The sequence below is a fragment of the Balearica regulorum genome, chromosome 7, assembly GCF_011004875.1.
Source record: "Balearica regulorum gibbericeps isolate bBalReg1 chromosome 7, bBalReg1.pri, whole genome shotgun sequence".
In the NCBI taxonomy this organism is placed as follows: Eukaryota; Metazoa; Chordata; class Aves; order Gruiformes; family Gruidae; genus Balearica; species Balearica regulorum.
In genome coordinates, this window is record NC_046190.1 from 16,485,666 (window position 1) to 16,499,775 (window position 14,110).

At 45.5% G+C, this 14,110-nt stretch overlaps 1 protein-coding gene across 2 annotated transcripts in view; it reads right to left on the minus strand.

The window, feature by feature from the left end:
* The window catches only part of ENTPD1 (ectonucleoside triphosphate diphosphohydrolase 1), a 33,032-nt gene extending 19,352 nt beyond the window's left edge, over positions 1-13,680 (minus strand). Inside the window, exon 1 of one of the 2 annotated variants that reach the window (XM_075758189.1) lies at positions 13,526-13,680. In XM_075758189.1, coding sequence (XP_075614304.1) covers positions 13,526-13,541 — 16 coding nt within the window. In that variant the 5' untranslated portion in view covers positions 13,542-13,680. The remainder of the gene's footprint in view (positions 1-13,525) is intronic. The other variant, XM_075758190.1, reaches the window with a different exon arrangement.
* Between the last annotated feature and the right edge of the window lie 430 nt (positions 13,681-14,110).

Genomic DNA, 14,110 nt, shown 5'->3' on the forward strand with positions numbered 1-14,110 from the left:
AATACTGCTACTCCCAACAGGAGGTTCTAGCAGGGAAAATGACCACAGAGAAAACACGTCCAAACCCCTCGCCACACCGCAGCTCTGTGCCTGGGTGCTTACAGCGGTGCCAAAATATGCCCTCCCAGTAAGCCACCAGTTTCCCCATATGCCCTTTCCTCTCCACTGACAACCGCTCTTTCCTCGAAGAGGCCACCAAGCCCCTCGCCACGTCTCAAGGATATTTTTCTTTGAATCACAGATTCCTGTGATTGCATTGAGCAACACTACCGCTTTCAGGGGCTCACTTCCCCAGCTTCCAAAAAAACAACTCGACTGCCCAAAGTGCCACATATGAGCAAATAAAGCGGCCGCCAGCGCTGCTGCAGCCATCGGGAACCTGAGCTTCCCGAGTATTTCTGCACAGCAAAGCAACCAGATTTTCTCCTGAAGTTTCACTTCCCACTCAGGACTGAAAACCATTGGAGACCAACTGCAGAAGCACCAACACTGTTCCAGGCTGGTGCAGCATCAGCAGAGCCACTGGCAAAGCCCCTGTATGAAGCCCCATATGCGAAGGGACAGACGGTGCAAGTTCCCCAGCAGCCCCATTGCTGCTGTGCTCATCTGCACATGGGATATTGCCTACACCTGGATTTTGCCACCCCTTGCAAGTGTGATTTCCAGCACAGGTGTTTGTTCTTTTAGATTGGCATATCTCAGACCTGCAAGATACCTAGTGAGTTTTTATACCCTTAACATGCATAGTACTCACTTGCAGCAGGGAAAACTGTAGGGACCTTCCCATTGCAACTAGTTCTAGCAGATGAAGCGAAAGGCCCCTTGCTATCCAGGCAGGGCAGCAGCCCCGCTGCCTTTCAGTAAGCCAAGGTTAAGCCTGCATGCATAAAAAGATCGCTCTAGTTAAACACTTCCAGATTTGCCCCCTTACCTCCGGCTGTCAGCACTGGTATCTTCCTTCCTCATTGCAGAGCACAGGATAGGGAACAGCTGGGTTAGTTTCTGTCTCCTGCTGAGGAGTGCATCCACTGTCTAGGCTTTTCGGAAAAATATACTGACTTCTCAGAGGTCAGCTTTAATAACTAGGATTCCCACAAACCATGAGGAGAATTCAGCTCATGATATTTGGCATGAATATCATGCTCTGTTCCTCACACTGCTTCAATTTCCATTTCAAATAGCAGGAAACAAATTACCCTGTGGTATTTTTCAGGACAACCAATGGGAAGAACATGGGACCAAAGCCTGTTGCAGGGCACGAGCCTCAGCAAAGCGCCCAAGTGTAAGAAGAAATACTTTTTTAGAGGCTGCAAAGGTAACGGAAAGTAAAAGTTAAATATGAATCTAAATTTTCATGGTCAGAAGAGCACCTTGGAAGGACTGGAGCCTCGTGCAAATGTGGAACAAAACAGCAAAGGAGTTTTGCTGGATGAATGGGTTGGCACGGGATGTTAATCTCCAAAGTTCGGGTTACTTATTACTGGTACATGCAGTGAATCCCAGGGGGAATTAGGCACAGGAAAGAAAACTCATTTATAATCAACAGTAGTTTGGCCTTCAATTTGTATGTCTTCATATGCGCAGCTGCAGCACTCCCAGCAAGTTCACAGGAGCACAGGCTGCTTTCCTCATGTCTCCTGCAGGAGCAGGGACATTGAAAAGGTTATTTATTAACACCTCTGGGACAAAGGAGCAAGAAAGAAAACAAATCAATTTGTAAATCAACTGAAGAGAAAAGTTGTGACTAATGCAATTCCTTAAGTGTGGCCTGGAGCTGCCCTGGCATCACTTCTTGCAATGCTGAATCAGCAGAACAGCCCCACTTGTGCGCTGAATAGCACGATAAGAGCAGAATAGCCCTGAAGAAGTGCTAACTTATGGGGCATCCAGATTTTTCTTGGTTTCTGCTAGAATTTGGGAAGACTGATAGCAGTCAGCTTTCTAAATACCAAACAGTGACTCACGTTAGCATCTACCTCTGCAATCCAGGACATATGTTTTCCTCTGGGACCAGGTAGAAACAGGATAAAGAGAAAAAACTCATGCGAGAGCTGTCTCAGTCAGTGCCAGCTGAGCTCTCGGACAGGACCATACAAATCCCGAATACTTTGCCAGACTTTTTCCTTTGATAACATTTCTCAAGGGGGGAGGGAGAACAAAAATAACAAAACACTGTTCTGTTTAACAGTTACCCATAGCAGAGAAAAGCTGAGCTAAAGTTTCCAACAATTATCAGTGCAAAATCCTAAAATAGACATGCAATGTACCATTTTTTAAAATTAAAATTGGCTGGGATAGGAGTTCTATCATGTGAATTGAAAGCTGTGTAAGAGCACAAGGCAACATATCAAGATGATGAGACATGTTAGAACAACAGCATTAAAATGGTCAGTATAGCACTGATACGGATGAAGGAGCAAAGGCCTCAAGCAGAAGTGACAAATTGCACTGTAATTCATTGGGAGGAACTGCGCATCCAGGGAGGACAAATAAATAATGTCCAAAGTATCTATGGAAACCACCATCCTACACAGGAAATAATAAAACTTGGAAAACAACAAACATAAGAAAAATAACACAAACTTCAGATATTCATCAGAACAATAACTCTAATTGAAAGCAGGACTTGATCCCAAAGAGACGGGGCCTCACAAAGAGATGTGAAGCGTGGAAGCGAGGGCTAGCAGGCTGAAAGAGAAATAGGAGGTGTACGGTAACTCTGCAAAGAGAAACTGTGGGGCTGTCTCCTCAGAGCAGATGTGGGAGCCCTAGCTCTAAAATCCATTTATAAACTGGCTGGGCTCCCACACCACTCTCATTCAGATGACTCAGTGGGTCTCCTCCTGGGCCACGACCCGCTCACCCTTTACACACAGAAAGTCAACTTTGGGTGGGAACAGTGAAGGCAAAAGACTAGTGAACAGTTTCAGTTTTACTCTTTCCATCACCGACAGCATCTGACAACTTTCCTTGCCCTCCTGCTTTGTCTGATATTTTTGCCCAGTAATTTTCAGCCCTCAGAGCCTCTCGTCTCAGTTTGGACCCGATTACATTTTTGTAGCACTGATCACACCAAAATAAAAACTTCTTAAACTCTGCTGAGCTTACCAGTTATAAACAAAGGTTTCACATCTTTCTCATTTAAGAATAGTTTTTAATGTAGCTCTGATAGACCTTATGGAACAGGAAAATAATACGTGTTTCAAAAAATTGTTTCAGTCACACATTTTCTCACCCACGCTCACTGACCCATACTCACATGCACCGAGCTCGCTCTGGCAGGATCCTGTGTGAGATGGGACCAAGGGTGCCAGTGCCAAGACCTCGCTGCATCTCTTGAGTTCCTCCTCAGTGGCAAGCTACAACTTTTTGAGTAAGTCTTTTGCCATCTTTAGGAGCTAGCAGTTACCTCTATGTGATCCCTTTGCCTCAAAATCTTGCTTACCTACCTCATCCTCAGAGAGCCCTAGGAGAGGTGGCTGCTTAGTCCCTTTCCCCCTCTCCCCCCCATTTTGGGTACCTTAGCTCCCACAGTCTGCCTTCCTGCTGGGGGAAGAGGAGGATGACTTGCACACGGGATGTGCTATGACTTTGCTGTCATCCTTGTATTATTGGAGCACAGTTTTTCCCCCTATGGACTCATCTGCACAGAGGCTTTATCAGCACCCATGCCTTCTGCTGATGAGCCGTCAGTGTTGAGGCTTATCGGGGGTAGGCTGCTGGGCTTGTCGCAAACACCACATTTGTCAGTGTTTACCCAGTTTTACTGCAGTCGGTCACATCCTTGGTTATCAGTACAGGCCATTCTTTTAACCCTTGCTCTATTGCTTCTTCTAGTCCTCTCATACACACACACACACTTCCATTTGTGTTTTCTTCAGGCCAGTTGCAGTATTTCTACTTCTGCAGCTGCATGCCTGTCTTATGCACCATGTGCCAGGACCTTTGTTTCACAGACCATCATCGTGGCTGTGAAAAGGTCTCCCTTGGCTTGGTTAGGTTATGGGCAACTCTAATAACAGCAAAGAAAGCAGATTTTAGCACTGATGTGGGGTCTGCTCCTGCATGCTCAGATGCGGTCGGGTTTCCTGCACAGAGCTCGTGGCGCAGCATGCACAAACACAGCACCAGCAGCAGTCTGCTGGAAATTAGAGGATGCTGAAATCCAAGAGAGCAACAACACAGCCTGTCCCTGGGTGTCACTACCAGACTCACCACAAAGGATTTTAAACAGTTTACACCCAAGATCTCATGGCAATGTTAGAGCTACTTTCAGCCTGTCACATGCAGAATAGCTCCCTGTGACAGTATGAGGCAAGACCACTGTCACCAGTGTAGTGCAGACCTGATGGTGTTCCTATTCCCAAGCCCACAAGGAAGCTGGCAATAACCTCAGTTTCCCCCATAAAGCCCCTGGTGAGACAGGATAACTGCAATTATCCCATAGCAGAGCCACAAGACTCACAAGGAGGCTTTTGTGCGTGCACATTTTCTCATGCTTTTGTCACAGCCTTATGAGTCCAGCCTTCTCTCAGCACCGAGACATCCTGGCCTTGCTTGGTGTCTATCTGTCCCACTATTCCCAGGCTCCCCTTGACTCCGTGGCTTTCACAGCTGACTCCAGCTCTCAGCAGTGCTGTCTGCCCAGAACATGTGGGGAGCTAATACCAAACAGGTAATGCTAGAACCAACCATGATACTTTTCAGTTTGTTGAACCTCAGTCTTTCCCTAATAACAAATTGTAACATTTAAACACTTAAATTTGTCACAGTGCTTTCCACCCATATACAGCCAAGCAGTTTACAGATGTCAGCACCATTAGCCCCATTTTCCCAGATGATGAAAAAGCACAAGAGAGCAGCAAAAACCCAGCCTGATGCTCTGTCCCCTGGACAATCGCATCCATTTGTGTGGGAAACTCATGAACGAGGCAGGACATGGGATGTGCTGGAGAGGCAGAGTTCCCAGGGAAGGAGCAGCATATTTCAGCTACACCTACTCTTAAATTTATCTTCCTGCCATTTTGATATATTCTCTCATGTTCTGCCAGACTAATAGCAACTTGGAGATTATTGGTCTAGTAAAGTACACACATGACTCATACTACAAGATCTATGTAGTTCTGCTACAACTTTAAAAATGGGGGGGGGGGGGGGATATATCAAAATTGTCATTTAGGTTAGGAGAAACATGTTGAAAGAGAAGCACAGGCAGCAGAGCCCCGTAGCAGGAAAGAAGGCATTCCCTGTGTTTCCTTCCTACAGTCTGACTTCAGTGGCAGAGGTAGGAGAAACCAGTAGAATTAAGAGGAGCTTACTACTTTATAAAGGCATTAGGGACTACCTAACTGCAGTCCTGCTGTGTTATATATAATCTCTATGTAATGCTAGTAAATCTAAAGACTAACCACTACACCACAACAAAAAAAATCCAGAGATGTGGTTTGCAGTAGATTACAATGTAAGTTTAAAGTTGCAATCTCCTGAGAAGTAAACAGGCAGAAGAGGCTCTCCAAGATCCCTATTTACAGAAGGGCATCTATTCCCAGCAAGGTTTATGGGATCCAGTTAGCATTCACTCAGACACCAAGTGGCAACAACATTGAAAGGTCCTTAAATTGGTAGAGAAATTACTGGCCTCTGGAGCTGAGACATGCTTTGTAACCAAAAAAGCAACTGTAAAATTACTGTCTTTAACAAGGACTTCAGAGCATGGGGTCAGGTTCTGTTGTAAAACACTATTTCTAAAATGAAGTGCAAAGGCTTAGTTTCCCAGTGCAGATTCTTTTTTCTAATTTATAAAAAAATATATATATTTTTACCAGCCTGCTCTTCAGATGGGTTAAGTTCTCTCGTCAGGCTGACACAATCACGACCACAGTGTGGAAAAGAGCGGTGGTATGACTGTCCTTTTCATCAGGCAGGGTAGATACAGCTTAACCACACTTCATGTGTTAAAACTACTTGCTTAAACTCATCTTTAAACTTGCAACCAATTAATTTCAAAATAAGGTGTTAATTCTCTCTGGTTAATGACAGAATAAACCCTAAACACTACTGCTGGAACATTCTTTTCTTCCTTTCTTTATGACTTTCATGCTTTTTGCCACAACAGTATTTCTAAGTCTTGTAAACAAGAACCTGACCACTAGCTTTACCAGAATAAAGTTCTTTTCAGCTTCAGCTGGTTTCATGTTTACTGCAATCTCAAAGCTGAAAAACAGTAAGCTTCCTGTACTATTTCAGGAAAGCAAGACTAAATATACAGAAGCTGTAGATCAACTTATTGGGCATATTCAATTCAAGGCAAAATTGCAAATTTCCACTGTGTTTCCCACAAAGCAGCTGGAGCCAGCAGCTAAGGGCTGATCTTGGCCAAGACCAGATGTTCTCCCTGGCAAGATCTGCCCCCTGCCATTCTGGCAAAGAGCAGGTAGGAGGTAAGGACAGTTTTCAGGAGAGGAACAAATCCCATTCTGTTACCTGTCCTCCCCACCACCCAACCCTCACTCCATGTAGGAGCTCCATCTTCCCTCCCGCTGAGTGCCTGCTCCCTGGGCTTTGCCATGCACCATGAATGTTTGCACCTCATCAGCTGTGCTGCAGGTCCTCCAAATTCTCTCCAGCCCTCACTTCTGGAGGACTCTTCCCCCTTCTTGCTAGAGCCCAGGGAGGAAGGTGCAGAGGCTGCTGCCTCCCCTGCCCCAGCTGCAGCGTCACTATTAGTTAACAGTAAAAACCACAGCAACTGCCCCAGCAGTTCCCGCCACACCACTGCCTCAGGAACCCTCTGAGCAGAGTGTGAAAACGCTGTTGAGGGGTTGAAGTGGTTTCTACGTCCTCAGCTGCTGACGTCCTCTGCTTTTCCAGGCAGCACGCAGAGCTCAAAGGCCAGTTATAGTTTGAGCTTTGGCTGAGAAATTGAAGATAGTTAATGAAAAAACTAGCAAATTCTCATTCCTTTGCTAATAGGGCCATTTTGTTTTCATTCTCTTTCCCCAGGAACGATCTGGCATTCACCACCCCATATGATGAGGGCAAAGATTCTCAGGAGGATCAGAAACAAAGGAGAGAATAGAAATTGAACTGAGAGCCTTTAACTTCTACTTATGCAAAATAAAAACGCTTGCTCAAAGGTGCAAGTCCCAGCCTGTAAACCATCCAGCCACCCTGTAGGAGTTTCATTTTGGTCAGAAAAGCTGTAGCGTACAGCTGGATGAAGGTCACAAGGGAGCATGGGACAGCGCGGAGCAAACTGATGGGCACGTGTCTCCTCATACCAGAAGCTTAATCACTGCCTGCAAAGTATGTTGATGTTACAAGGGGAATTTGAAAGGCAATGTGAAGGCAGACAGTGAAGCAGCTCTGCAGATCCTCACAGAAAGCTCTTTGCAAGCTGGAAGGGACCAGTAAGAGCCCAAAATGGTTCAGACAAGAACTGTACCAGGCAGAGTTGTAGCATTGCTGGTAGTGGCTGAGCACTGACAGAGCAGTGACGGCAGTGACTGCTACACTGCCTGCATGGCCCTCAGATGAGAACAGACAGTGCAGCACAAGGGACAGAGGGACAAGGAGCCCAAAGAGCAGGCTGGGAAACTGATCTTTCCAGCCACTTTTCAGGGCGTGAATGCATGAGAGGACGTGAGCAGATGAATTTGTTCAGTGTGCACTTAGCCGACTCTGTTCCCTTCCATCTGGTCTCTCACACTTTTTCCCTTAACTCATTTCTTAATTTGTGCTGCTAATGCAGTACTGTTTCAGAGCACAGGGCTGTTTTTGTCTCTCCTTGTCTTACAGTGAAGCCCCCCCCAAAAAAACTTTAAGTGACTTTTACCCTTACCTCCTTCTGTTCTCTCACTTGGGCTGGTGTTGGCTTTCAAGCCAGACAAGCTGAAAGTTATTGCAGAAAAAAAAGAACGAGACTGGGGACAAGGACAGGCACCTTTTCTCTCTCTTTCAGCAGCACAGATTTATGTCAAATTACACCGGCTGTAGAAGTGCACCCTTACGCTCTGCTGCTCCCCATGCAAGCATACTGGCAACAGCTCTGCAGCTAGGAAATGCTGATGGAAGCGCCCGCAATAAAACACTTCAGCTCTGCTCAGGGAAGGGAAGTTTCCACTGAGCTGAGAGTTCTCACATCTAGCTGACAAACTGTATTTTCTTATGGTTTTAAGAAATGGTCCCATTTAACTCATCTTTCAGAAAACCAACAGGGGTGCTTCTTTTGTGAAGATGATCTGAAACTTTATGATTTAAGTTTGATCAATCTCAAGCAATACTAATCCCTTATGGGTTGGCTCCCCAAAGTCATCTCAGCATCATTCACTTCACCCCAAAGTTCAGCCTAAACACTTCTGTCCTCAACCACATCCTAGCCACCTTGAACAGATCATTTCCAAGCTGAGAACTCAGCTCCTATCTCAACCCACTCCAAACCAGCTCCAGCTCCGTGAAACACTGTCATTGAACACTGAGCTAGTAAACAGGTACAAAATACCTAGCCAGGGGCTGTCAACCCCAAAGTCGGGTTTGCTAGTTGCTCCCAACCCCACAGGTGCTAAAGGTGCAAAGGTGTCTTAGGAAAGAAGGAATGTGACCAAGCTTGATATTTTTGCATCATACTAAGCCAGTTATACAAGTTAGGAAAGGCCAAAAGGATTATCAATTATTACAGCTTTTGTAACCCTTCCCTTTTCAGGTGTTCACCCTCTTAAATTTATTCTTTCTCCTCAAGAAATTCCTCGAGGGTTTTTACATATTTCTGGTAATCACAAGTCGAGGCAAACACAGGTTGCAGTGGTCACAATAAGGTTGACTAGAGGACAACTTTCTCCCCAAAACAACAACAAAAGCTTTATAAAGCAAATAAACTATGAGTTATGGCTGTCACGTACATACATACACCTCTGCATATTTTTTCCGGGTAACATTGTCTGGAAATCTTTCTAGTCTATTCAGGATTTGAATGTCCAATTTTCCTCCCAAAGTTACATTAGCTGTGCTTTTACAAGCTTGGCTTGAAGCCTATTATTTGCTCTTTATGTTTCCAACCACTCTTGGCTTCCTTAGACTTTTTCCTCTGACTTAATTGGTATTTGTACTGGTCCTCCTAGCACTGACAAACTCCATCTGTAAATCAGCAATGATTTTATACTTTTTAGATCATTATTGAAAAATGTCTAATGCCATCAGGCCTCTTGCAGAATACCTCTGAAAACACAGCTGTTTAATGATGATTTCCTTTGATAACTATTTTTGAGGTCTATTGTTATCCAGGTCTTAATCCGTAGTTCATTCTTTGCTGGAGAGTCATAGGGAGACTTTTGTAACCAGAACATCAGAAATTCATTTATTGCTGTGGAGAAGTTTAAACATAGGAGATATTCATATTTACTGTTTTCAATCACATTTGCCATCTTTGAAAAATAAAACAAGTGCAAATAATTAGTTGGAAACCAGATCAGATAAAGAACAAGTTGCCTTCCCAGTCCTACACTCATAATCCACCCCGTAGCTATCAAATACCAACCAGGGAGATTAGTTCTTCCAGTTCCCCTCTCGTGAGGTGGTTCCTTACCATCAGGAAAATCAGGCTTTACAAGTCCCTTAACTTACAGCCCAGATTTAATCAATATTCACTCAATTTTTAAGAATACTTTTTCCCCCCTAGAACTTCAATGAGCCTCCAGCCTCATTTGAAGAAATAAATCAAGAAGAGGATGTTAATAGTGATAACATGTATGAGACAAAATGCAGCCATTTTTTTTTCTAAAGGAGAATCATGCCAGGCTTGTTTGACATTTATTTTGTTAAGTCAGCTGACTTACTTTGTAAATAAAAAAAGCCTTCAAGAAAGCAAGGACAAACAAAAAGGTCTATCAGTACCTGAAACACCCCCCCCATCCCTCCCTTATAAATGCATTCTTTAGCTGAGTTCCAAAACAAAAAAGGAAAATATTCCTTAAAGTTCTAGCTGCAGACTCTTGTAGGTGGACTAGCTCCCTTCTAGGATGCAGATTAACATGCTCGCTTGCGGGGACCACATGAACTCACAGGTTTGCTTCCATCTGGGATGAGTAATTTCCTTTTCAGTGCATTCATTCCTGTTATCCATTTTGACAGCGCTATCCATTTCTTCAACAACATTATTCTGAAAGCTACTTTGATAAGTCTTACCCTCTACCAAAAAAAAAAGTGATCAAACTTTCTATTAAATTTTGATTACTGGGGAGATCTTTCCAGTAATTTAGACAGAACTTATGTCAAACTAAATTGGCAATCCTTCTGTAGGCTACCGACCATCATACTGCTGGGATATTCGGTTGACAATAGCATCCTTCCCATTGTCTGGGATATCCCTAGTGTTCCTCTCTAGTTTGTTGAAAATGAACATCATTGAGCATAGATCTTCTCAGTAAATATTTGACATGTTTAATTTCAAAATGTTATAAAATGTTATTACCACCAAATACATTAATCTACAAAACGGGCTACTTAGTTATAATACTTCCATGAAATATTCCTTCATGTCAGAATTCACTTTCCCCGCCAAATTTAGAGAAGTATTTAACCAACATTTCTGTGGGTTTTTTTTTCTGTATCATCATTAAAAGCTTACCCTCTCCACCTCCATAACGATTATGCAATTGCTACATATACATTATTTTGTTCCCAAGACGCACAGAACGCCTCCTTTGAATTGTGCTTCGTCCTGCTAACTAGATTTTCTCCCGACATCTTCACTTTCTCTAAGCAATCTTCCACAATTCACAGCCTGTATTTTCTATCAGTTGTTCTTCATTTCTTCTTTTTCCACTTCCTTTCAATTTACTTAACTTCTTTGCTGCCTTCACTGCCTGAATGAACTAGCAAAAGTCATCCACATTCTTGTTTTTGGAGTGCTGGTCAGTATATATTATTTAAATTCATAATCTTCATTCATATTCCCTTACTTTTTTCCATCAGATTGTTCCATGCTGGAGCAATCACTGTTCCATAGAGAGCAGTCATCCAACAGTGGTGATTAACTACTCATAGAGAGCTCCAAACCAGAGTTGCTACCTCTCGGTCAGTTCAGTACCTTTTATGTTAACATCTGTATATTTTAGAAGGTTTGCTGCTTTTTACTACTGTCTGCATGAGATCAGTATCATGATTTCCCCAGACCAAAGCCCCCCCACATATAGTCTGAAAAATGTGTCAGACTTCTGCCCAAGAAGGTATTCATACTGATCACTGATATAATCTCTTGCTCTGTAGCACCCCAAGCAGAATTTCTTCCTTTGCCATGTGAGCATATTCATCCAAATTTCAAGGCAGAGTTGACAGTATCAGTATTTGAAATATAGACTTCCTAAAACTGAAGAGTAACCTGTTTATTACAGTCCCTGTGGACAAGACTCCCAGGAAACAGATCTCTCACTGAAACACTCCCTAATAATTCCTTTCCAATGAAAGGACATGCCCTCTGTGTGCATTCGTGCCTCATTTTAAGGTGGAAACTTTCCTACTAGCTGATAGCTACTGCCTGTTCTGGACTCCCCGCTGTTGAACCTATTGATTGATGCATCTGGAAGAGATACTGCGAGAGACATTTTCAAAAACACTGCCTTGTGTTTTCTTCTCCCCCCCCACAAAATGTGGTTTCTTGCTATTCATTGCACCAGTTTGCATTAGGCCCTTGCAAGACGACTTGCGTTTTCTGCAGGTTGGCCTATTCTGACACCACCAACTCTTCTGCAATTAGCTCGAGCACTGTCAGTTTTCTTCAGTTTCCTTCTGTCTCTTTTAAAATCCCACTTTCTAAAAGAAAGCTCTTCTGGTCCTCTTTGCTAAATCAGTTTTCATCATCTAAGTTTCTTCCCTGTGATTCCCCACCTCACTAGAAAAGGCATCTCCGTTCATGCATTACATTTCATTTTTGGTATGTAACTTTTTAAAGACTGGTTTGAAAGCTATTCTTATCTCCCTCCTCAGCAGAGGCAAATTATTTCTAAATTTCCAGCTTCACACATGACTGCATAAACTAATGAGCTAACCTTCTCCTTCTGCCAGGCTTTGCTTTAAATTTTGATGTACCTCAGACTGAGAAAACGCTTCTTCCAATCAAATGCCATTTGTCACATTTCATGAAGTTAAAAACCTGGAGAGCTCTAGTTTACCATTTTATTTAATTTAAAGGAAAAAAAAATCACATTTTGATTCCCTTTTGTCATAACAATGATAAATGAGAGACTTCCACCTGGTACTGAACAAGAACTATCAAAATAGTGGAAACTATTATCCCTAAGCTTCCTACTCAATCTAAAGGCTAAGTTTCTGCCCAGGTCTTTTTCCAGTTTACCACTTCTTGCCTATTTGTCCGAGTTCCTGCTTTGTGTTTAAAAGCCCCACACAGAGCCCAGAACTGTCAGCAGTGTAGAAAGATGGACTGTATTGCAGAAGTTGCTGTAAACAGAGGGCAAGACACCCAGATAAAAGCTGATACTAAACTAGGAAATGTTTCTGCCAAGCGTTAGCGTGACTAGTGCTGCTACGTGCACCATGCCAGCTGATTACAAAAGGCTACCCCGGTACAAGGCACATATCTCGTAGAAAAATTATCGTGCAACAAGCATCTCCAGCGAACGCCGAGTGCCTCCCCCGATCCCCGGGACCGCAGTTAAGGCGAGAGGACCTTGCCAGGGTGCCAAGCAGGGAATCCCCCACTCCCTTGCGCTCTCCCGAGCCGGTTTCTGGCCCCGATCCCACGCACCGAGAGCCCCTCGTACGCAGCACACAGCGGTTCTTCCAAACTCAGAGCTATCGCTTCCCACCGCGGTTTCCTAATAGCCAATACTCCCAACGAGTTTTTGCTCGTGTCCCCCCCCCTCCCGCATTTGTCCTTGTGAGTGCTGTTCCCGGCGCCGTGGGAGCTCGGCACCGGCCCTGCGGGCTGCAGCCGGAGAGTCACCGCCGGCTCTTCCCCCTGCGCGGCGAAGAGGGGAATCCCTCGCACTGACGCGGCCAAACTTCTGCCAGACGCCAGCGCGGAGCCTCCGCTCCCGCCCGCCCCGCTGCACCGCCCGGGGACCCGCCAGACCGCGGCCGCCTCCAGCTTCCCCCCCCGCCCCGAGCAGCCGCATCCCCCCTTCCCGGGAACCCCAGGCACAAGTTGACATTGTCCCTTCGGAAACGGCCGGGAGTCCAAAGGCTTGAAGCTGATGTCAGCCGGGGGAGGACTGCGGCAAGGCTGCACCCACCCAGGCGAGCCCCCGCCGCGGAGCCTTCGCCCACCGCCGGCAGCGCTCCGCGGGCGCGGAGGGAGGGACGCGCCGCCCGGGGATGCCGCAGCCGCAGCTCCCTCCTGACTGGCAAATCTGAAGGAGCTCCTCATGAATATGTACAGCCTCCCCCGAGCGCCGGCCGCGGGATGCCGCCACCCCGGGGGTGCCCCGCCGATCCCTGCCTCCCCCTCCCCCGTGCCCCCTCGCCGGGGGGTCAGGGCTGCTTTTGGAGATCAGCGGTTCGCTTCTGTCCTTACCCTTTGGCTCGTCCATCAGTGCCGGTGCTCGCTCCTTCCTCCCTCTCTCCCCCCCCTCTTCCTCTCTCAGCCTCTGCCGGCTCTGAGCTGCCTTAGTGAGAGGTGCTCATGAAAATGGGCGCTTTAGTGGTCCATGGCTGTGGGAGGGGTTAGTTAACTCTCCATGACTCAATCCATCGAACTTGCAGACTCCTGCATTCTTTAAAGCACAGATTACCTCAGTTGCCGCGTTACTAGCGCCTTGGGCTCCTCCGCCGGGTCGGAGGGTCCCGCACGGCCGGGGGCAGCGGTGAGCACCCGGGGGGCTACCGGAGGGAGCAGCCACCGCTGGCTCTGCTGGGGCCGTGGTCTGAAGCTGGATTGCATTGCAGACTCCGGAGGGGAGATGTCATCTTGGCTGTGGAGAGAAAGTATTTTGTTATTATTTTTAAGTTGTGTAAGACTGAGCAGATACCCTTTGCACCAGTGAGGTACACAAAGATAAGAACTGTCCTGAGAAGAGATGATTGTTTTTCCACATATGAGGTCCAACCCACAGAAAAAAAGCCCTAAAACATGAAAGGAAATAAATTTGCAATAACTGCT